Source organism: Bubalus bubalis, chromosome 4 (assembly GCF_019923935.1).
Source record: "Bubalus bubalis isolate 160015118507 breed Murrah chromosome 4, NDDB_SH_1, whole genome shotgun sequence".
Classification (NCBI taxonomy): Eukaryota; Metazoa; Chordata; class Mammalia; order Artiodactyla; family Bovidae; genus Bubalus; species Bubalus bubalis.
The window spans coordinates 51,916,304-51,940,885 of NC_059160.1; the positions used below are offsets into that span (position 1 = coordinate 51,916,304).

At 46.9% G+C, this 24,582-nt stretch overlaps 1 protein-coding gene across 6 annotated transcripts in view; it reads right to left on the reverse strand.

Moving 5' to 3' along the window:
* Positions 1-24,582, reverse strand: part of CHST11 (carbohydrate sulfotransferase 11) — a 262,811-nt gene that overhangs the window by 116,103 nt on the left and 122,126 nt on the right. For all 6 annotated transcript variants that reach the window (XM_006077217.4, XM_006077215.4, XM_006077216.4 and 3 more), the window contains exon 2: positions 20,586-20,671. In XM_006077217.4, the coding sequence (XP_006077279.1) occupies positions 20,586-20,671 (86 nt within the window). The remainder of the gene's footprint in view (positions 1-20,585; positions 20,672-24,582) is intronic.

The window sequence follows — 24,582 nt, forward strand, 5'->3', positions numbered from 1 at the left end:
GCCTGGTGGGCTGCCATCTATGGGGTCGCACAGAGTCGGACATGACTGAAGCGACTTAGCAGCAGCAGTAGCAGGGCTGAGCAAGAATCAACCAAGTAGAGGTGAGGAGAGCAGAAAGCTTTCTAGGCAATGGGGACAGCATGTGCAAAGGCCCAGTGGCAGGAAAAAAAGCACATACAGCTGAGGAAGGGAAAGAAGGGCCAGGCACGAGACTGAAGAGGGAGAGAGGGGCCAACTCAACTGAAACGATGCTACTCACAACAGCTGGTGCTGATTCTCTTCTATCAGAGGAATTCAACACCACGTTATCCTCGGTAACAGAAACTTACTTCACTGAGCACCAGTGGCCCAAAGTCAAATTACTGCTTTCTGAGAAGGAAAACGGAAATGCTTCCAAACTCGGCAAGCTTGGAGAGGCTCACATTGTGACCCTGGCAGCTGCAAACAAATCTTTTGCCCTCTGTCTTTTCTTGAATGCAAAAAACTGAACCCTAAAGAGACAGTCTGGGCACATGTGGTCAGTGGGCTCTGTGAGGTGAGGGGCCACTGTCAGCACGTGTCAACTGAAGGTAAGGCCCCCAAAGGAAATGCAGGAGAGATGGGACATTTGGGATTAAGCAAGATAAAGACCGTCTCCTCTCTCCTGACTTCAGGCTTAATGCTGGGGCCCTGATACACACTGCTTCCAGTCCTCTGAGTTATCATAATGGGAGTGGCATGTGTCCTGGGACTTGTAAGAGCCTTGGCAGATGGAGACAGAGCACTGTGCCAGGCAGCAGTGAAAGGGCACCGGTTAACTTCTCATGGCTGTCACTTGCCACCTGTGTGACCTAAGGTGAATCTGTTAACCTCTTTGAGCCTTGGCATCATCATCTGTCAAGTGGAGTTTCTACACTATAGGGTTGAGATGATTCAAATAACATGTGTGAAGTGCCAGAAGAGTGCCTAGTACACAGTGAATGTGCAAGGAACATTATTAATCTGCTTTATTGACTACGCCAAAGCCTTTGACTGTGTGGATCACAATAAACTGTGGAAAATTCTGAAAGAGATGGGAATACCAGACCACCTGACCTGCCTCTTGAGAAACCTGTATGCAGGTCAGGAAGCAACAGTTAGAACTGGACATGGAACAACAGACTGGTTCCAAGTAGGAAAAGGAGTACGTCAAGGCTGTATATTGTCACCCTGCTTATTTAACTTATATGCAGAATACACCATGAGAAACGCCAGGCTGGAAGAAACAATAGCTGGAATCAAGACTGCCGGGAGAAATATCAATAACCTCAGATATGCAGATGACACCACCCTTATGGCAGAAAGTGAAGAGGAACTAAAAAGCCTCTTGATGAAAGTGAAAGAGGAGAGTGAAAACGTTGGCTTAAAGCTCAACATTCAGAAAACGAAGATCATGGCATCTGGTCCCACCACTTCATGGCAAATAGATGGGAAAACAGTGGAAACAGTGTCAGACTTTATTTTGGGGGGCTCCAAAATCACTGCAGATGGTGACTGCAGCCATGAAATTAAAAGACACTTACTCCTTGGAAGGAAAGTTATGACCAACCTAGACAGCATATTGAAAAGCAGAGACATTACTTTGCCAACAAAGGTCCATCTAGTCAAGGCTATGGTTTTTCCAGTGGTCATATATGGATGTGAGAGTTGGACTGTGAAGAAAGCTGAGCACTGAAGAATTGATGCTTTTGAACTGTGGTGTTGGAGAAGACTCTTGAGAGTCCCTTGGACTGCAAGGAGATCCAACCAGTCCATCCTAAAGGAGATCAGTCCTGGATGTTCATTGGAAGCACTGATGCTGAAGCTGAAACTCCAATACTTTAGCCACCTCATGCGAAGAGTTGACTCATTGGAAAAGACTCTGATGCTGGGAGGGATTGGGGGCAGGAGGAGAAGGGGATGACAGAGGATGAGATAGCTGGATGGCATCACTGACTCGATGGACATGAGTCTCAGTGAACTCCGGGAGTTGGTGATGGACAGGGAGGCCTGGCGTGCTGCGATTCATGGGGTCACAAAGAGTCGGACACGACTGAGCGACTGAACTGAATTGAACTGAATCCTGCTATTACCACTGCCACTGCTATACCATCAGCACCAGCACCATCATCCTTAGCATCCTACCAAGTATAGAGCTGGTGTTATGAATAAGAAAATAACCCTTCATCTTCCACAATCCCAAAATGGAGTTAAAGAAACCTTAAATACCCAAGAAGGAGAGATTCAGAAGTCCCCCCCACCCAAATACTGGGAGTGTTCCACTCTTGTTGGCCATGGCCGTGCAAAGATTTCCTCAAGTCCCAAGGCTAAGGAACACATTTGTGTCCATCTCACCAGTGCTCTGAACTGGGTTCACGTAATAATCTGTCTGGTGCCTTAATAGGTCTGACTCCAGACAGAGGACAGGGTGATGTTCTGGCTAGAACATTCAAGGCCTTGTGGCAGTTATAGTTTGATGTGGATGAATAAATAGGCGTCTCATTTATTTTTTTCAAATCCCATGAAAAAACAGCCCATTCCTTGGGGAATCCCCACAGAAACGCTGCCTTTACATCCACCGACACATTTTGACCATTCTTTGGGGGGCTGCCCAGTGCAGAAATGGCAATTAAGGAAAACATAAAGCATTTGACTGTGCTTCCCTAATGTACAGAATCCCTTCACGTGCATTATTTCATTCGCTCTGCCCCAATCCTATAAAGTATTACACTTCTTGTTTCTCAGGAGTTCGGTGAATGCCGCTTTTAAGGTTAACATGAATAGACAAAAGTTCTGGCCTTTTAAAGAGAAGCTGTTAGTGACATAATTGTAAGAGGGAGTGTTGGTTAGAATGAATTGTACAGAAGGTTTTATGAGGTTTTGAAAAAAACTTTTTCTTATTAAATAACTATAAAACCTCACCAAAATAGCTCGAACTAGCTTGGGAGAAGGCCAGTCATAATTAGTGGAAAAGCCTGAAATGCAGAATTTTTTTTTTTTAATGTACTTTTAATACGTGAAGTCCACATAGTAAAAGGAACCCACAATAGTAAAGTGCCTGTGTCTTTCACAAACAAACAAGACTCCTTGAATAGGCTGGGGTCCTGAAGAAAGGGGGAAGGGTACCATTGGGTGAGCTTGGAGGGGCCAGGTCCATGGACTGGGTCTCCATTCCTACATTTGAAAAGAAAAAGTCACCAAGGGAAAAGGACTGGATCACCTCCAGGTACCTCCCTGCTCTGCACCACTCATCTTTGCTAATTATGTTCACACAATTAATGTGCTTCATGAATCCCACTTCCTGGGGAACTTGCAGGAAATGTTACATATTTCAAACGAGCAAGTTCAAATTAATGAGCTCGCACTGTCTTCCAGGCAGATTTGGAGATGAAAATGAAAATAGAGAAAGAAATGAGATCCTATTAGTGCTCATGCTAACACAGAATATCAGCTTCAATGAGGCTGACCTCCTCTCCTAGGGCATCTGTTTTATGGAAGCCTTAGAGACAGAGTTCAGGTATTTTGCTTTTTTTTTTTTTTTTTTTAAAGAAAAAAAGCTTGAGTGAGTTGCCTGTTTGTCTAACAGTGGAAAGTAAAAAGCTGACTGCTAAGGTCTTCAAAGAATGCAAGACAGACACCCCCATGGGGAAGGATGTATGCTGTCGGAAATTCACCCAATTTTCCGGAACATTGGGGCACCTCCAACTTCTCTTCCCAGGAAAAGATTATTCCAGTGTAGCTGCTCAATGACAAGGTTAGGCCTTCTAAATGCAAAAGCAAGGTTTGATTCTTTACTGAATGTAATATACGGAATCGTGTCCTCCCCAAATTCATATATTGAGGGCCTAACCATCCAGCTCCCCAGTGTGACAGGGCTTTCCTGGAGACAGGGCTTTCAAGGAAATGTGCTCAGTCACTCTGTCGGATCCAACTCTCTGCGTCCCCATGGACTGTAGCCCGCCAGGCTCCTCTGTTCACAGGATTCTCCAGGCAAGAACACTAGAGTGGGTTGCCTTTTCCTACTCCCGTTTTAAGGGCATAATTAGTTTAAATCAGGTAAGGGTGAGGCCCTAATCCGACAGGACTGATGACCTTAGAAGACGACACACCAGAGATCTGAAAAGACCATATGGCAAGTAGGTGGCTATCTGCATGGCAGGAAGAGAGACCTCACCAGATACCAAACTTGCCTGCACCTTAACGATGGACTTCTAGCCTCCAGAACTGAGAAATGAGTATCTGTTGTTTAAGTCACCCAGTCTGAGGTATCTTGTTATGGCTGTCCAAGCAGACCAACACACCTGGTGAAAGTAGGAACAGAACCAACTGGAATTGAGCGCCTGCTGCTGTCAGGCACTGTGCCTGGGGTTTAGACGCATTCTCCCATTTAATCCTCCCATCCTACAATACGGGCAGGTACTATTATCATCTTCATTTTACACAAATTGTTGGTTTATTAATTTGCTCATTCATTCCCTCCCGCCTTCATTCACTTATTTGATAATCATGGGGCCAGCACCAGTCATTCATTCATTCAACAAACACATCCCAAGCATTCTTGAAACTTTCTATAGAGCAAACCGTTTGATCCCAAGAAGGCTTATTAAGAGCACCAAAGGCACTGTCCACGTGGCCCAAATGTGACTCTGAGACCACACGCACTGTGTCTTGAGTGATTAGGGTGTCTGACTCTTTACATCTCTGTCTTCTTTGCTGCAATAGCCATTTAATACCTATTGTTTGAACCATCTCCCTTCTTTTACTTCTCCTGCCAATTATGCACTGACCCCTTTTCAAACCTCAAAATTGAGGTCTGCACATATTTGCTCTGACAATTCTCATAGTATCAAGGCCAAAATCGAGTGCATCTTAATGAGATGCATAATTGCTCAGCACAATGGGTTTATTCACTAACCATCCTCCAGTTCCCACTTGGCAATTCATTTACCACCCATCTTCCCCGATAGAGGCTCCAGGTTTCCCTTCTCCAGTCTGAGACACTGAGCCCAAGCATTGTGTTTCTCCAGAGCCCCCATTCATCATGGTCATTTTGCTCATTTGCAATTTCCAGAATGGAAATCAATTCAGGTTAGACTGAAAGCATTGCTGCTTGAGAAATTTCTCATGGCGGGAAAGGGAAGCTTTGAGAGGCTGGTACTCCTCTCATATCCCCGAAGAAAATGAATGTAATTGAAATTAAATAGCACTTTCCTAATTTCATCATGCAATTACAGACAGGCGAGCTGGTTGGCCAGCACCTAACGTTTTCTACCAAATATACATGCATGCTTCATCTACCATTGGCGACCTGGACCATGACTGCACATCAGCAACAAAATGCTAATAACCAAATTAGGTTCAGTTCTCTACAGCTTACAAATGCTCTCACCATCTCACCATCTCTTGAGAGGAGCCCTGTGATTCCTATTTTTAGAAGTAAAGGACCTGAGTCCTGGGAGTCTGCATGTCTTGCCCAAGAATGCCCTTGTAGGGTAGAGAGGCTGGGACTTGAACCGGAGGCTTCTGGCTCTCAGCACTGTCTAAAGCAGAGGTTGCCTGTGGACCAAATCTAGCCATGTCCACTCATTTATATATACTGTTGACAGCTGCTTTCAGACTACAGCAGCAGAGCTGAGTCGTTGTGCTGTGCTGTGCTAAGTCACTTCAGTCGTGGCAGACTCTGCAATCCCATGGACTGTAGCCCACCAGGCTCCTCTGTCTATGGGATTCTCCAGGCAAGAATACTGGAGTGGGTTACCATTGCCTCCTCTGAGTCATTGTAACAGACATCTAAAGTTCTGTCTGTAGAAAATGCTTGTGGACCTCTGGTCTAGAGCTTAAGGCACCAACTTAAGGCATCAGTGGGCTTCACTCGTGGCTCAGTGGTAACGAATCTACCTGCCATTGTAGGATACACAGGAGACACAGTTCAATCCCCAGGTCTGGAAAATCCCCTAGAGAAGGAAATGCCAACCCGCTCCAGTATTCTTGCCTGGAAAATTCCAAGGACAGAGGAGCCAGGTGGGCTACCATCCATGGGTTTACAAAGAGTTGGACACAAATGAGCACTCACACAGAGTTAGAGAGCCACACACTTCACCTCTGAGTCCAGCTTGGCTTTTATTCCCCAATCAGATCCTTTCCCTGGAGAATTCCATGGACAGAGGAGCCTGGCGGGCCACAGTCCATAGGGTCAAAGAGTTGGACACGACTGAAGCAACTGAGCTTGCTTGCTTGTTTGCTTGCTTAAGATGCCCCTCAACTGGTGGCAGTGGTCTGCAGGGCTCCCCAGGACCCCACTGTATAAAACTTGAGGTCAGAAGCACCACCATCTCCCAAAGTTTGCACTGGATTTAGGCATTGCTATTTATCAAGTTCAATTTGAGCAACTGATAAGATAAGCAGGGGGTTCTTAGGCTCAAGAAAGACTGTACCTCGGACATTAATCAGATAGCCAAAGGCAGCAATTTGCCATGGGCTGCTTTTAACCAGGCTTTCTCTCTTCAAGATGCTAATCACTCCTTCCCCTCTGATTGAGTTACACCCCCAAATTATAATTGAGCCTCATTCTCCTGGCTCCTGATCCTTATTTCAACATGATCTAAGTCTGAATCTCAATAGTTTTTTTTCGTTTTCCCAATTAAAAAAAAAGAAAATCACCATCCTATATGTTGTTATCTGATAAGACAACAGTGAACAAACCAACCCACAGAAGCAGCTCATTTTGTCACTTTCTCAAGGAAAATGACACTACTCTGCATGAATAACAAAAACAGCAATAATAATACAGTTAAAAAAAACCTGCAGTTCTTCTAGATACTCGTTAAAAAAGGGCTTGGCAAATTATCTCTTTTGTACCAAACACTCAGGTCAGTTCTGAAGAAAGTGATGAATCAGCCTGTTTGTTGGCCTTGGTTAAAGCCATCTTGGAAGAGAAGGCGATTGATTAACATGAGGCCTGGAGATTACATGTGCATTTCTATTTCTCATTCAACCCTTTCCCTCATGACCATGAATAACTGGATTATCAGCCGCCTCTGAACTCCCCTGGTGTCTGCCAATTCCTTTCAAAAGTTACATTTCTTTTCAGGCACCAGCTCGTCTATCCTATAAAATGAAGAAAACCTACTGAGAGCCAAGGCCCTCAGCTGAGATTAAAGATCGTGAATGAGAGTGACCCAGGGCAGCACGTGGGAAGAAGTGGGGGTACCATTTGTGAGCCAGTCTATGTGGTGATAAAATACCATGGAGGGACAGGTCCCAAGACAGCCTCCTCATTTCTGAAGGTCAAGCTAGCATGCAACTTCCCCGTAAAATGAGATGAAATTTTCAAGAGGCTCCAGCAGTTCTAGAATGAAGGGTCTTCAGGAATAACAGTTACAGAATTACACAGCAGCTGTGCTGAGGGGACGGTTGGGCGAGCTGAGGATGAGCTAAGGGACTGGCTTGTTCGGATTCAAATGTGTCCCTCTGAAAGATGATAAATACCCCCCTGATAATGGGTTTCCAGGTTGTCCTTGAAAAAAAGTGGAACTCAGAATGTATCGTCTGGGTTGTGAAAACCAAGGGCATATTTAATTCTTTACTCTTAGTGATCAGGGGGGTTTGGGGTGAGTGAACCCTTTCCTATAATCTCCTCTGCCAGCTACTGCTGTGGTCCATGCCCGACTGTGGAACCAACACTGACCCAACAGAAGCCCAGTGGATTTACCACTTGGTATGGTAAACCCTTCCCCAACATGGGCAGCCCCTACCCTGGCCTTACCAAGCTGCCTGGTTGCCTTCACTGGCTCTGTGCTTCCTGCTATTTAGGAAAGAGACCTGGAATCATCCTGATTACTGTTTGAACGCAGATTTTTGGTTGGGGTTCTGGCAAGAGGAGAAAAGATGGCGACCAAGCAGTGTCTCCAGTAAGTTCATAACACAGACCCAGGGGGACTAATGAAAACGGGCCCCTCCTGTTTTCATTCAACAGAAGAATGAACTGAGGGGACAATTACAGGCGGTTACCGTGCCTAACCAGGGCAGACTCAAAGCAAGCAATCTTCCAATTCTTGGGTACCTCCTTCCTATTTCCTGACAAAGTGAGGTCAGGAACAGCCCAAACCATGAAGAGAATACACTCAAACTGTGGCCACCGGAGGAAGCCCAGCTCAGTTCCTCACCCTGATAATCCCCTTTACCCCAGGGGCACAGCACCCATGAAGGATGAAGCTATCTTTCAAAGGCATCACGTGGCCTTTGGTTCCCTGGTCCCTATTCAAAGCCACACTTCTTTCTCCCTGTGCTTAGTCACTCAGTCGTGTCTGACTCTTTGCAACCCCATGGACTATAGCCTGCCAGGCTCCTCTGTTCATGGGGATTCTCCAGGCAAGAATACTGGAATGGGTTGCCATACCCTCCTCCAAGGGATCTTCCCAACCCAGGGATCGAACCCAGGTCTCCTGCATTGCAGGCGGATTCTTTACCATCTGAGCCACCAAGGAAACCCTCTTTTCCCTGAGTTGAGACAATTAATAAACATTTAATATATCCAAAGAATCCGAAAGGCTGCCCATCCATCTAACCTGCTACGGAATGTCAGCTCCCTGCCTCTGACAAGAACCCCATGCAACATCCACTTTCTAAGTTTTCAGAAAAGCAGAGCAAGCCAGGCTCCAGGAAAGGCAAGGATACTTTCTTGGTCTCCATCACCAAAACCCATGCAAACTCTGTGCCATCTGTCCTTGGTTGTCAAATGCAGGGACAGCTGCTCCTTCTGGGAGCCCTCAGAGAGCAAGCTGTTGTCTCAGGAGCCCTCTCCAGCTATCACCGGTGTAGACCACCTGGGACCCTGGAAGGATGCAGGTTTCCATTCTGCAGACTGGGGTAGAGGCCAAGTTCTGCATTTCTAACAAGCTCCCAGGTGATTCCCAGGCTGCTGGTCTCCGGAACTGTCTCTGAGTTAGGAAAAACCCAGAGCAAGTGGTGCTCAAACTGTAGCTGCACCCTGGGATCAACTGGGAGCTTTGAAAAAAGTAGCAGCTTCCCCAAAATTCTGATTTAGGGGTTGATAGTGAGGGTGTTTTAAATGTCCTTTTTTGATTCTGAAGGGCAGCCAAAACAGAGACCTTCTTGCTCTAGAAGATGGAGTTCCCTTTAAACAAATGGAAGATGAGCTGGCTACATGGAGCCCTGCCTTCCCAGTGATCTAGATGTCAACTTTGTCATCTGTCCCCAGGATCATTTCCTCCTTCCTGGCTTTTGTTCCTGAATGATAGTCACAGCAAATAGCAAACAGCAAACACCTCTGCCGGCCTCATTCTGTGGGTTCACACAATCCTCAGAAGAATCCCATGAGGTCAGGGCTAGTATGATTATCTTCATTTTACAGGTGAGGAAACTGAGGACAGAGACAGTAAGAAGCTGCCCCAAGCCACACAGCTGGCACGGGTGGCTCTGGAGTCCCAGCTGGTCCTAAGGCATGTGCTCTTAACCCCTGCTAAAGCCTCAGACAGTCCCCCTTTTTTTCTCAGAACTTTCCCCCAAACACTGGGACAGGATGTGAGACCCGGATTCAAGCAAGCAGTGAGCTGGCAGGCCCTCTGCAGCCAAGCCCTGCCCTGGCAAGACGCCGCTACAGCTGTGGACCTATCTGTGGGTACCCCGTAGGGCACAGGCTGGAGAGGAACACACAGGCGGAGTGGTTCCTCCAGCAGTCCAAACGACAGCCAGAGCTCTATGCTGGCCATTTTGTGGCTTTAAACCCCTGATGGAAGACAAAGGGAAGGAAACGTTGCACCAGGCCGTTTTAGGCAGCAGCAGAGTCTGCCTGGGCGTCCCACCCCTGGGGCATGTTCCAGAAAGACCAGCTTCCTTCCAGAGCGGCTCTGCACCTGCCAAGGCTGAGGCAGGGCCAACCTGGCAGCGTCCCCCGGAGTGGTCATGCAGATACCGAATAGCAGAGTATCAGCTGGAGACACCGGAGCTGCAGACTTCTCTACAAGTCAGGAACGACAGTGAAATTGGTTTTCTCACATCCCTGGGCTGCCGGTCCTCACCGGAGGGGTGTCGACGGGGCGCACCCCAGGAAAGACGGAGCTCCAGTGGCTCGCGTGTCAGGGCATCCTCTCTCCGCGGCTGGTGTTTGTTCAGGGAGGCTGGAACCACACACCCTCTGTGTGCCACCACGTCTGTGCCTGTGCTCAATCGGGGCGACAAAGGCCACGCATATACACATGCACCCTGAACTGCACACACTCACACATGCATGGGCCTCCTCTAACTTTCTGGTCCCTCTCTAAGCTCCTCCAGCTTTATACACTGAATTCAAATAGAACTTCTTTTTGTGATGGTCAGTTTACTGGCCTGACTCACCCATTAGACTATGAACTAATAGAGGGCAAGGGCTTCCTTTTCTTAAATGCCCGAGCATCTAGCACAGGGCTATGCACACAGCACGTGTCATGGATTGCACTGCACACACCCCTACCCCTATCCGTGTATTGAGATCCTAACACGGATACCTCAGAATGCGACCTTATTTGGAAAGCAGGTCGCTGTAGATGTAATTAGTTAGGACAAAGTCCTAGTAGAATAGGTGGGTCCCATCCGATACATTTGGAGTCCTTATTAAAAAAGAGAGGTTTGGACACAGGCACACACACAGGGAGAACATTGTGTGAAAATGAAGGCAGAGACTGGGGTGATGCTTCTATAAAGAAAAGCCAGGGATCGGCAAGAACCTGCTAGAAGTCAGGTAAGGAGCAGGGACCGGATTCCTCCCTAGGCTCTCAGAGGAACCAACTCAGCTAACACCTCAATCTTGGACTTGCAGCCTCCAGAACTGGGAGGAAATAAATTTCGATGCCGACAAAGGTCCGCAAAGTTAAAGCTATGGTTTTTCCAGTAGTCATGTACGAATGTGAGAGCTGGACCATAAAGAAGGCTGAGTGCCAAAGAGTTGATGCTTTTGAACAGTGGTGCTGGAGAAGACTTTTGAGAGTCCCTTGGACACCAAGGAGATCCAACCAGTCAATTCGAAAAGAAGTCAACCCTGAATATTCACTGAAAGGACTGATGCTGAAGCTGAAGCTCCAATATTTTGGCCACCTGATGCAAAGAGCCAACTTACTGGAAAAGAGCCTGATGCTGGGAAAGATTGAGGGCAAGAGGAGAAGGGGGCAACAGAGGATGAGATGGTTGGATGGCATCATCAACTCAATGGACACGAGTTTGAGCAAACTCCAGGAGGTAGTGAAGGGCAGGGAAACCTGACGTGCTGCGCAGTCCATGGGGTCGCGAAGAGTCAGACATGACTGAGTGACGGACAACAACAACAGGCATCAGCCTGGAGTGCAGATGCCCTCTTCAGACCATGGGACCTACCGGGCCCCAGCAAATCTTTGGGCTTAATGGTCAGCTGCGTCAGTGCCTCCGGAGGCACAAAGCCCTGGTCACCTCCTCAGCGTGATCTCCACACACCGGGCTTGCTCACAGCCCAGGACAAGCAATTCACTCAGTGCCAAGCACCTACTGAGCTCCTTTTCTGTGGCTTGCTGGAGTAGCCTCCAGGTACCAAGATGAATGATCAGCCCCTGCTCTCAAAAGGCTCAAAGTCTAGTGAGATCATTTCAAACACATAAGGTAAGCATCACGAATGACAGGGAGAATGAGGAGAGTGAGGCATTTCACTGACCTGCACTGTCCAGTATGGCAGTCACCAGCCAGACATGGCCACTAAGCATGTGATGCATGGCCAACCCAAAATGAGATGTGCTGTGTCAAATATACATGAGACTTCAGAAAGTCCATACAAAAACAAGAGTGTAAAATATCTTAGTATTTTTATTGATTGAAGGTAGCAATGATCATATATTGGTTATACTGGATTAAATAAAATGTTATTAAAATGAATTTAACCTGTTTTTCATTCTACTTTTCAAAATGTGACTGCTAGAAAATTTCAAATGACATATACAAATCATATTATGTTGTAAGCAGGCAGTACCGTTCTAGGACATTTAACCTGAGTTTGAAGGGAGAAAAATCAGGGAATCTTCTTCTTCTTGGAGAAGGCTTCATCTGAGCTAATATAAATGTTTAAAAAACAGCACTGATTGAGCGGCTTGCCATGTGCCCAGAACTTGCAGTATAAATCCTAATTTAATTCTTAATAACTGAATAGTTGGTATTTTACTCCTACTTTATAAACAAGGTCTCCAGGGCTTGAAAAAGTTTAGCTATTTGCCCCAGAATTCACAGTAATTAGTGCTGGAGGCAGGGTGTAAACTCTGCTCCCCACAAGACCCACAGGCCAACTTGGCCATCAAGAGGGAAGCAGGATGGGGAGCAGGCTGACGCCCACCCCACCCCCATCCCACTCCCATGTCTTTCTTACAGAGATTTTAAGAACAAGCCAGGGCTTTGTCTCAGTTCTATCTACCTCAACAAGGTTAAAATCCAGTTGACTGTGAAGCTCCTTGAATTGTATAGTTTACAGAAAAATCGAATTATGTAGAGGCCTCTTATAATTGAGGGCAATTTAGGAAATAACTTTCCAAAAATGGCAGCTTTTACAGCTGTGTTACCATTTGGAAATTGCTGAGGTCATTCTGTCACTTGAAAGCCTTCCTCTCGTTGAAATCTACCAGACTATATCCACACAGCCTGATACAGAAGGACCCCATTAGAAAGCTCAGCTACCGAGATTTGAATATATTGGGTCAAATTAGGCTTCCAGAAACAGAACAACTGCCTATAAAAACAGCCTGAGTGAAATGTGAACCAATCCATGAAATCAATGGCCTCGCATTAACATGGGCCAGAGATGGTCTTACTTTATAACAACTATCACTGACATACTTACCTACGTGCTGAAGGTAAAACAGACACAAGCAACCACAGGAGACCTTTAAAACAGCTGAATTTGCCCATTTTCCAGGATGTGGGTTGAATGTAGACATGCACACACACACTCCATCCAGAGGTACTCATGGCCTTAAAAATCAGCACAGCAAGCTTCCCAACAACTGAGTCTACCAGACACATAATATCAGTCAAAATTTTTAGGTAGTGCTCATGATGAATAGCTAGTAGCTTTCAGGCAAGAGGAAATCATCTATCTTATTATTATTCAACACAAGTCCAAGTATGCATCTGCCAAACATCTGAGCCTACAGGACAGGGACCAAGCATGATCCCAGACCCCCTAAGAAAAGTCCCAGGTTACCTAACTCAACCCAGATCACTAATGACTAGTGAAGATCACCCAGTCTGCTCTGGGCATGTCCTAGGTGCTTTTTATACACTATGTTATTAGTAAACCTCAAAAACCTGCAACTCTGGTATCACACTCCTATTTTACAGATAAGGAAATCAAGGGCTCAAAGAGGTTAAGTAACTGCCCCAGGTCATACACCTGGGCTGGGATCCTCCCCTTTCTTCCAGCATCCAGTCATCTCCGCCAACCCAAATTATGTCTGACACCAGATCCCCCAGCTGTCCTGGCTGGATTGGAAATCTGACCAGGGACAGCTTCTCTGGTTCAAGAATAAAGAAGCTGCTGGTCATAGTGAAAAAGGCAACCTGCTGCCCCTGGTTTCTGCAATGGGCTCTGCTCATCCATTGTGATTTGCAATGAATAATGAAGCATGCTCCCAAGTGCTGTGTGTAAGATCAAGTTGATGTAATATTTCATCTTTGCCGGCCAGCTGCCATTCTGCTGGGCTGACAGTAAGTAATATCTTTGAATAAGGAGACGATCCACAACTAAATCAATTAAGTAGACAGCTGTTGGGTCAAAGCAAGATAATTAGATGGACTCGTCATTTACCAGGTGGTTGGTAATGAAGGGATTAATTGACCAGAGTTGGGGACTGTCCAATGTCTGCTCTCTTGCCTTCCCCAGTGGATACAGCCATTCAGTATCTTTCTTCCCGAAGAATGATTTTCAAGGAAGAGAGCCCTTTCATGCTCATTTGTGAGACTGAAGCTGATCCTTCAGAAGCGCCCACCTGATGTCTGGCTTGGAACCACTCTGGGGTTCTCCTTTTTATGGGATCAAGAGCCAAGTAGCTCAAGTGTCCTTTACATGGGGATCTGCCCAATTCACTGCCCAAGGGCTCGACTTCTTAGGTTTGTTCACATGATGACTCTCCAAAGCTCAGGGCATCAACCAACCTCCCATGGAGCACAGGAAGGAATGTGGTCACCTCGTATTGGTGAATGAGGCTGAGTGCCAATAGGTAACATAGTCCTTCATATAGAAAGACCATAGAAAAGACAGGGAGCAACCTCAGTGCACATGGGCTTCCCTTGTGGCTCAGCTGGTAAAGAATCCGCCTGCAAGGGGGGGAGACCTGGGTTTGATTCCTGGGTCAGGAGGATCCCCTGTAGAAAGGAAATGCTACCCATTCCAGTATTCTGGCCTGGAGAATTCCATGGACTGTATGGGGTCTCAAAGAGTCAGACACAGCTGTGCTAATTTCACCCTACTTCACTTCAGTGCACATGCTCTGAGCTCCTTTTCATCTAACAGGTGATGTAAGAACCAAAGAATCAAAGATTTTATTTTTTAGTTTTATTTTTTATCCATGCTGCACAGCATATGGGATCTTAGTTCCCCGACCAGGAATCAAACCCACACCCCTGCCTTGGACTGCCAGGGACGTCCCCTTGAAGGTTTGAAAACTGGAGGGTCCTTCCAGAATCTCCAACCCAGTGCTTCGGAACTCAGGCTGCCCATCAGAACCAACTAGGGAACATTGGTTCCACCCCAGCCCTATCCCAGATCAACCAAAAAAAAAAATCAGAATCCCTGGGGATCTGGGCACTGGTGATTTTTCAAAGCTCACGAATGCACGAGGTGTGGGGAAGCATGGGTACAATTCAACCTCTTCGTGCTACAGAGGAGGAGACTGCAGTCAGGAGGGGCCAGACCTCCTAAAAGAAGTTAACAAGCAGCCGAGCCAGAAGCAGAAGCTGCTTTGTAAGTTGCACACCATCTCTGGGGGTCTCTAGGGACCACTAACCCCTCTGGAAGGGTGAACAAGCCTTATGAAGCTGGTACCAACCTGCCCCTCTTCCATATCCTCTCCAGTCAGCTTCCAACATGCTCTTTCACGCCTGCTACAAACCCCTCACCATTCTCTGAACGTGCCATGTACTGTCCCACCTGTATGCCTCACTCCTGCTGTTTCATCCCTCTGTAATGCCATTCCCTCTGCTCTGTCCAATGAAGACTGGTATGTTTTCAGAAGCCTGGCCCAAAAGCTGCCTCCTCTAGAAAGCTTCCCATTGTGCCCTGCCCCTCAAAGGGTTAACTGCTCACTCCTGACCCTCCCATAAACTTTTAAGACGCTTCCAGTTTCATCGCACAGCACTTCTCATGTTCTGTTACCTACATGCCTCTCTTCCCCATGTCTTTTCCCTCTGTTTATCTGATAAACATCTGTAGACGAAATAAACCTTGGCAAGCCTTGCTCAGAAAACTATTTAGGTTGGAGCTGGAAGTTTCCCACCTTCCCTTGGACAACTCAAGCTTTTTTCAATCTAAAACTTAATCGAAGACCCCGACTTCCAAATGTGACCAAGCTGTACTATCCTATAGCAGAGTTCTTGGGGAAGCAGAAGGAAGGGACCCCCCCTTAGCCTGGCTCCAGCCAGGAAAGAAAGACTGCTCCAAATATCATGTTCCATGAGAAAAAACAAATCTACAATTGTTTATTGGACATCTACCATGCATTCCATGAACCTTGGCCCCTGCCTTCAGGAATTCTACAACTATCCTGAGCTCAGCTTCAGTCACCATGAAACGGAACCTCAAGAAAGCATTTTTCCACCCAGGCAAGATAATGGGATAGAAGTTCTTCCTCCTACTTTCTCTCCAGGTCAGGTGGACCCAGCACAACCATTAAGGAGCTATGGGATCTTGGCAAATTGCTTAGCAGTTCTGAGCCTCAGCTAACTTATCTGAAGGATGGAGTTATAGATAACCTTCCTTCTAGGACTGTTGTGAAGATTCCATGAGATACGTGTGGAAAGTCACTGACATTCAATGAACAGTAACTTTATTCCTCCTTTCCCTTCCTCCTTCCCTTCTCTCCTTCTCTCTATCCTTCTTCTTGGAGCCCATCTTATGGAGAAGTAAATATACTTTAACACATAGAAGACTGCACCAATAAATGTCCAATTGTTTAAATTATTATTACAATAAAATATTGACTGGTCAAAATATTGTATTTTCTGGTCCCCAGGGGCCCCTAGGAAGGTCTGCAGGCCACTGGAGCATGCATGGAGGCCTCCTGGACTTAGAAGTTCCTGGTCAGCCCCTGGACTGAGCATCTGTCTTCTCGGAACATAGTAATCACAGAGCAAGTGCAAACGCTAAAGAAAGAAGCAGGCAGGGCAGGGCTGAACCACATGAGTGATGCCGGGAAGACTTCAGGGAACCCACGAGAGGACCGGGAGGTGGGTGAGGCAAGACAGGCTGTCCCGCCCCTCGCTGGCATTTTTGGGGCAATTATGCCCTATTAATGGCTGACAGCAGAGCTCTGCCCTGCTGTCTGGGCTGAGTGGGGCAGCCCGCACATGTGCTCGGCCCGCAAATATGCAGTTGGCAACTCTTGAACTTTCGGTGACTTGACGCCAGCTGATATGATCAGCAATTACGCTTTATTTTGGGGCCAGGAAGACAGCAGAGAACCAGGAAAATTATAAGACATCAGAGTACAGTTTTTCTAAGAATATCACCTACAAACTTTTTTTCCACCCACTGTTGTTTTAATGGTTAGGGGTGTGCGAGGCACTAAAATAAGAAAACCTTGGACACTAAAAGCAGATTATAGCCAATTTTCCTAAGGGAGCTTTTAAGATTTTTGTCCAGTAAAAATCTGGATGTGATTTTTTTTTTTTTTTTTCTTTTTTGGATGGGGTAATTCTTGCCAAGAGAACTTTGCTGGCAGCAGTGAATACAGCACAGAGATAAATGGATTTGTAGCTTGTCCTGGATTTGAATTTTTACTTTGCTTCTTACAAGCTGTGTGACAACTTCCTTGGCCTCAGTTGTCCTGTCTGTAAAATGGGGGTGTACCACCTACTTTAGGGCTTGACACAAACATTCCATGACAAGTTTATGAGCATCCTTGGGTCCGGAAGATCCCCTGCAGGAGGCCACAGCAACCCACTCCAGTACTCTTGCCTGGAGAATCCCACACACAGAAGACCCTGATGGGCTGCAGTCCACAGGGTCGCAGAGAGTCAGACAGGACGGAGGCAACTTAGCACTCATGCATGCAGAGAGCATTTGGCCTACATTCCCAGTACCTGGTAACTAAGATGGCTCTACTTGCCATAATGTTGGTTTCCTTACTGTCTAAAATACACAGTTCCTGTTTTCACCATCATATATCAAACCCAAACAACCAGTCAGCATAAAAAGGGGAAATGGCATCTCCGGGAGCAGTTTGGTTTCTAGCAATTACAGTGTTTGTCATCTGCCTCTGTGATAACATCGGTCCAGACTTAGCAGCTTCCAGAGCTCGGCTGGTAGGGGAACACGAGAAACCAAAACCAAGCCCCACTGGGTGCAGCGTTTGTGAATGTCTTATGGACACAAAGCCAGACTTGGCTCCACAGGAGCTCCTGCTCTCTTCTCTTCTCTGAACTCTCCAGCCTACAGCCATCCCAAAGATCACGAAGACAGTTTCTCGGAGAAGCGCCACCAACGGAACGTGTGTGGGAAGAGAACATAATTGCAGCTTGTAAAGGAAACCAGCCTAAGAAAAAACATTCCGGGACAACATCCCGAGGAAACGCGGAGATCTTCCTGCAGGGACATTTTCCTGGTTACCAGCAAAAGGGGACAGACAGCTTGCCCACAACATTCTTGATGGAGGCTGGTGACTCACCCACCTACTCCCTCCCAAACGGCTCCCAGAGACGCCTCCTCAGCCCCATCTTCCCTCCCAGGTCCTAGGCTTCTAAGTGAGCATCTCATCCAACACTGCCAGATGGAAGAGATGGAACGTTCTCTCTTCTTTGATTGGTTAACAAATAGAACAAGCAGGGTCTCCCTCACCAGGTAACCCACTCAAGTCAACCTTGGAATAACAAGGAGAAGCAGACACAGAAGGCTAACCACACGAGCCCTGCTCAGCCTTCTGTGCCCAGTGCCTGGCACTGTGCTACATATAGTGGGCATTCACAACAGCGGAGGAAGAAATGAAAGAGTAAATGAATGAATGAATCTGGGAAGGAGCAAACTCCATAGGAGGCATTGAGCAAGGCACATCTTCTCATGGAAGCCTGCAAGGCAGAATTGTTAGCACCATGTTATAAAGGAGGGAGGCAATCTCAGATGGGTTAAGTGTCTTGCCCACACTCACATAGCTGGTACATGAAGAAAACAAACTTTGAACCCAGGTCTGACCCTTGAGTCAAGGCTTCCAATTGTGAAGCCATTCTCACAATCATGATGATGATGAGCCATGCTTATCCTGCCCCTGACACATCAGAATTATTTTATCGTCCCAACACTCCAGAGAGATGGGAAAGCTGACCCTAAAGAGAACTCATCAAGTATTCAAGGTTGCACAACCAGCTGTGAGTGAAGGAGGAAATTTAAACCTGGACTTTCACTCTTTCAATCAGACACTCAGGGGGCACCCACTATAGGCCAGGGTTGGGGACGCAATGATGACTGGTGCCGACACAGTCCATAGACTACCTGTCCAGAGAAATATCTACTTCAGAAATAGCTTTTCCCATGACACCATCTGCTGCTCATAAAATTTGCTCAGGAAAGCAGGAGCCCTTCAGCAGTCTTGTTTCAAAAGAGAAAATAATCTGAGAACAGAGGAGGTCAACTGAAAGAGACAGGTATGGTTTGTGTCTTGATAGCACATGTTTTCAACATGGCTTACTGGAAGAGGGGTGCTGAGCCTGGTGGCTCAGAAGGTAAAGAATCTGCCTGCAATGCAGGAGACCCAGGTTCGATCCCTGGGTGAGAAAGATCCCTTGGAGAAGGGAATGGCAATGCACTCCAGTATTCTTGCCTAGAGAAATCCATGGACAGAGGAGCCTGGTGGGCTATGGTCCTTGGGATCACAGAGAGTTGGGCACGACTGAGCGACTAACACTTAGACTTTCACCAACCAGAAATCCTTTCTATTGAAGTCTCTTCCTAGGACCAATATGTGAACAGGCGGGAGACTGGCCTATAGTAATCAGATTATCGGGACACCAAACAAAAACCCAAATCAAGATAACCAACAAGGACCTACCGTATAGCATAAGGAACTATACTCAGTATCTTGTAATAACCTATAGTGGAAGAGAGCATTTTTTAAAAAAGTATTCATATATATACATATATATATAACTGATTCACTTTGCTGTACACCTGAAACTAACACAACATTGTAAATCAACTGTACTTCAATAACCATTTTTTAAAAAGGCCAATTCACTGCTGAGTTACCAGAAAGCCCAGTAAAGGAAACATCAGGCAATCTGAGTTTGCAATGACCTGGTTAATCTGGCCCCACCACACTGAGTTCCAAAGTGATGGGGCTGAAAGAGGGGTGTGAATTAACATGGTTAGGCCACTCATTTTGCTCAAACTCAAGAGTCCACTTTTCCAAAGGGTGAAAGACAAGAAAGAGATGTGGAATCAGAAAGTTCTCAGGCTCATCCCTTGGCAAGACTTTCAGGAATTCAGCACTTCTAGGGAAGCAAAGAGTTTCTTCCTCTGCAAGTACCTTGGTCCACAGAAATGCTAACTTAAGAATTTGATACAAAATCATTCTCAGAGATTATAGCCAAAGCAGTTCATTTCCCCCTCTTTCCCACAAGCTATCAAAGGTCAGCTAATGGGTCACTAGTTGTTCATTCACCAGTTCTTGGCATCACAAGCTAATTAATGTTCTCCCAAAAGGGCCAGCCTTGGAGTCTTCTCATCAAGACCCACACACACACCAACGCTGCCATCACCATGGCAACGAGGCCTCCTCCCTTTGCTCCTAGCTTTCCATGGAGGGCACTGTGTTTTGGTTGGAGCTTATTTTGCTCAGAGAGGAACTCTCCATAATCAAGTTCAACTTACAATGACAGTCACTTGGCAAAAAGTCTCCCCACACAAGGGTCTTGTCAGACTGGCACAGTGAGATGAACCTCTTGGGTGCATCATTGGGCTCTAATAATTGGACGTGAGATCTGGGTGGTGAGTTCATCCCCCACGTGGGCCTTCTTTGGGGACATCCACGGGGAGACTGCACAGCCTGGCAGGCTCTGCAATTTCAGAGTCCCCTTGCTGGCACCTGCAGCTATGTGGTTCTCAGGGACCCCAAACCTGAGCAGGTTCAAAGCTCAGTCCAGCACTCCACCAAGCCATTCCTCTCATTCGAAATACCTCTTGCTAGAATTGCAGAGCCACTCTATAGAGAAAGGGTCACCAAGAAAGCAACCAGCTGAAGGTAAAAACCCAGGCAGTGGAAAGAAATTTCAAATCCCCAAAGACCAGAATTTTGGAGTTTTTCAATCCCCCTGCCTTCCCCAAAAACTGACACATGGACTCTGAGTGGAGAAGCAAAGAAGTTTCCAGGGCTTACCTGGGTAGGGTTGTAGAGCTCCTGCAGGGGGCTTCGGGACCCCTTCCGGCAGCAGATGTCCACACCAAAGGGGTTCCTCCGCATGACTGAGGAGAGAAAGCGAAGGCTCATCAGAAATAGGCAACAAACATTTGCTGTCTGACGAAGAAAAAGGCACAGAGGGAAGAAGAAACAGGTGGGAAAGGAAGAGTGAGAACCAGCTTCTGGCTGAGCTAGTCCTTTGCCCGGTGCCACGGGGTCCCCTGGGTCTCCCCCAGCTTGCAGGCGTGTCCACACCATGTAATTCTCACATGTCAGGAAATCTTCTTTTGATTTTTTTCCCCCAATCATTTCACCAAAACAGGCAGTGGGTCGGATGTGGCCCCTGGGCTGCCATTTGTTGACCCCCTACCCTGGTGTAGGTAGGACAAGCCCTAAACACACCCTCTGTGCCCTGGAGCCCTTGCTGGGGAGGAGGCGGGTCCCGTGGGCAAGGGTCCATACATAAAAGCCATTAGAATTTGATTAAGCAGTCGGTCCGGGGAAACACTGGTTCTTTGTTCTTCCACGGTTGCCTCGAGAAACAGGGAAAAATCCACGTTGTGTTTTTCTTTAATTTATTACTTCATTTTTCATTTCCACCCCAAACGAGGTAAACTGTTAAATGCATGCAGGTTGCCCTCAGCGCACAATGACATAGCAACACTTTGGAGGAGGAAAAACAGCTGTAAAACTTGTAAAATTCTGCCCACCCCGTGCAAGATTAAACTCTCCCCGTGGCGGCAGACAGTCGCCCCAAGACCAATGGCTACGAGACCGCCACAGAGCAAAACCCCACCATGGAACCCATTAAAAGTCAGCTTTTATGGGGGGCAGTATTATTTAATTGGTTTATTTTTCTAATACAAGGCCTTTAAAATGCTTTGACCGTGTGGGGCCTGTGACGTGGGCCCTTTCCCAAGGCCGGCCGCCCTCAGGGCCTCCTCCAGGCCTGCCCACGACTTCCCTGGGCGCCCCGTGAACCAGCTATGGCACTCCAGGCCACAAAAGCCAAGGGGCCTGGTGTGCTTTTTATGGGGTTGACAACAATCCTGCCATTTATGGAGGGTGCCTCATGTGCTGGGCACTTGGGTTCCATATAATCCTTCACACAGTGAAGGAAGGACCTTAACCTCTCTGAGCCGCCCTTAACCTCAGGAATTTGACCAAGGCGGAGGCCATGTGGGGAGAGAGCTGCCAAGCTGAGACACTCAAACTCATTACTGGGCTCCTTCATACCCAAATGATAGCACCTGGGTGTATTTATCCTGTGTGTCTAATACCTCAGAGGAGGTCAAGGGAACAGCACACACAGAGGGTAGCAGCTAACATTTAGAGGGCCGTCAAAGTGCGCCAAGCGGCACACACATGTAGGCCACACCACAACCCTAGGGGGTGGGCAACACTACTGTCCCCACTTTACAGATGGGAACACTGAGGCACAGCAAGGTCAGGGAACCCACCCAGGTCTCATGACTGGGAAGAGGCGAAGAAAGGATTCCAACACATGCAGCCCATGCCCTCAACTGCCATGCAGGACCAACATCAAGTGTCAAGTCCACCACGCATCTCAACAGTTCCTGCTGGCCCCAGACCAGGTTGGCTGGCCACCTCTAGGACAGGTGATTTAGAATGTAACCCAGTGTTACAGGAGCCATCAAAATGATGTGACAGGACAGAAAAACTATTAACAGTTATTATCTGTATTCATTTTCTTACTCCACAAATTTTTATTAAGCACCTTGGATATGCCAGACATCAGATATGGGGGGCAGAGACCCTCTCCATCGTATTCATGCTGTTTCTCTGGTGCTTGGCGCCCAGTAGGCACTCAAAGAGGTTCATGAATGATTTAGGATTCAAGGCTTCCTTTACACCCATCAGACATTGTTTCCTGCTAGGTAGAAAGGAAACTGCCATTGGCAACAGGCTGCTGTTATTTTTTTCCTTTGAAAATGAAAGGTCTGATGATCAAAAGCCCTAAGAAAGGAATCCCGAAGGACATTTAACTGTGGCCTTCCGCTGCCCACCCACCACGAGTTTTCTTTAGCTACAGGACTTGTTTTCTCCTTTCTAAACATGAACGAAATGCAAGACCATTTTGTAAGAATCTAACTGGTTCAATTCACAGTATGATTTCTTGGACCCAGAAAACACTTGTGTTTACAGATATGCCTTGACTTCTGATAGGTTTACAGAGAGGGCAATGGCAACCCACTCCAGTACTCTTGCCTGGCGAATCCCATGGATGGAGGAGCCTGGTAGGCTGCAGTCCATGGGGTCGCTAGGAGTTGGACATGAGTGAGCGACTTCACTTTCACTTTTCACTTTCATGCACTGGAGAAGGAAATGGCAACCCACTCCAGTGTTCTTGCCTGGAGAATCCCAGGGACGGGGGAGCCTGGTGGGCTGCCATCTCTGGGGTCGCACAGAGTCAGACACAACTGAAGTGACTTAGCAGCAGCATGATGGGTTTATCAGGATATAATCTCATCCTAAGTTGAAAATATAAGTTTAAAAATGCATTTAATACACCTAACCTCCCAAACATCATGGCTTAGCCTACCTAAAACATGCTCAGAACATTTCAGTTAGCCACGGTTGGGCAAAGTTATCTAACACAAAGCCTATTTTATAATCAAGTGTTGAATATCTCATGTAATTTGTTGAATATGGTTGCTGCTGTTCAGTTCCTAAGTTGTATCTGACTCCTTGCGGCCCCATAGATTGCATGCAGCATGCCAGGCTCCACTGACTCCCACTATCTCCTGGAGTTTGTTCAAACTCATGTTCATTGAGTCGGTGATGCTATCTAACCATCTTATCCTCTGCCACCCTTTTCTTTTGCCTTTAGTCTTTCCCAACATCAGGGTCTTTTCAAATAAGTCAGCTCTTCACATCAGGTGGGCAAAGTATTGGAATTTCAGCTTTAGCATCAGTCCTTCCAATGAATATTCTGGGTTGATTTCTTTTTGGATTGATTGATCTCCTTACTGTCCAAGGGACTCTCAAGAGTTCTACAGCACCACAGTTCAAAAGCATCAATTCTTCGCCACTCAGTCTTCATGGTCCAAGTCTCACATCTGTCCATGACTACTGGAAAAACCATCCCAGCCCATTTTCAGAGAAGAAAACGGGCCCCAGGAGGGCACGGAATGGCCAAAAGCCCCATGGCAGGGCTGGGAGAGCCGGAACAGGCCTACCCCACCTCCCCAGGCTAACTGGTCCTCCCCAACCCCAGGCCCTGGCAGCCAAGCCCCACGCAGGCCTCATCTGCCTGGTCTCCTGCCCTCTAAGGGAGTGCTTTGTGCATAGTAGATACTCACACATGTGTGTCAAATGAATGAAAGTAAAACAACAGGTCATCTGAGAGTTTCAAAGATATTTTTTCAGCTAAAAGGTATCAGGCCAAACCATTTACTAACAGCAAAGAAGAGAAGTTAACATGTTCTTTCCTAGCAAACTTCCTCAAAATTCTTTTATTGGCTTTCTTAGTCAAAGGAATTAAACAAACAAAAAGCAAAAGTAATGGTGTGTTCTCATGGATCTGGGAGGCACCTTCAATGAGTCTGACAAGCACTCCGTAAATATTAGCCTGCCATACTGTCTCTCCTCTACTCCTCATGAGCACCCTGAAGGCAGGTGGACTCACATCCATTTTAAAGACCAGGACACTGAGGCTCAGAGAGGTTGAGGAATTTACCCGCTGACGAGAGCTAGTGAGTGGCAGAGCTGGAGTCCAAACCCTGCATGCTCCCCCTACTCCTCTGAAACGAGACACATTACAGGTCCCTGACATTACAGGTCATGGACACGCACAACTGGATAAGGCCAGGCAAAGAAAAAAAAAAAAGGCAGCCCTGAATACTGAGGCAGTGTTCTCCAGCCAGCCAGAGCCTTCAGGTGTGTTGCAGACACTCTGCACACTTGTGTTCACAGGGGACTTTTCAGGAACCCCAAACACTGAAGTAGGAGCTGG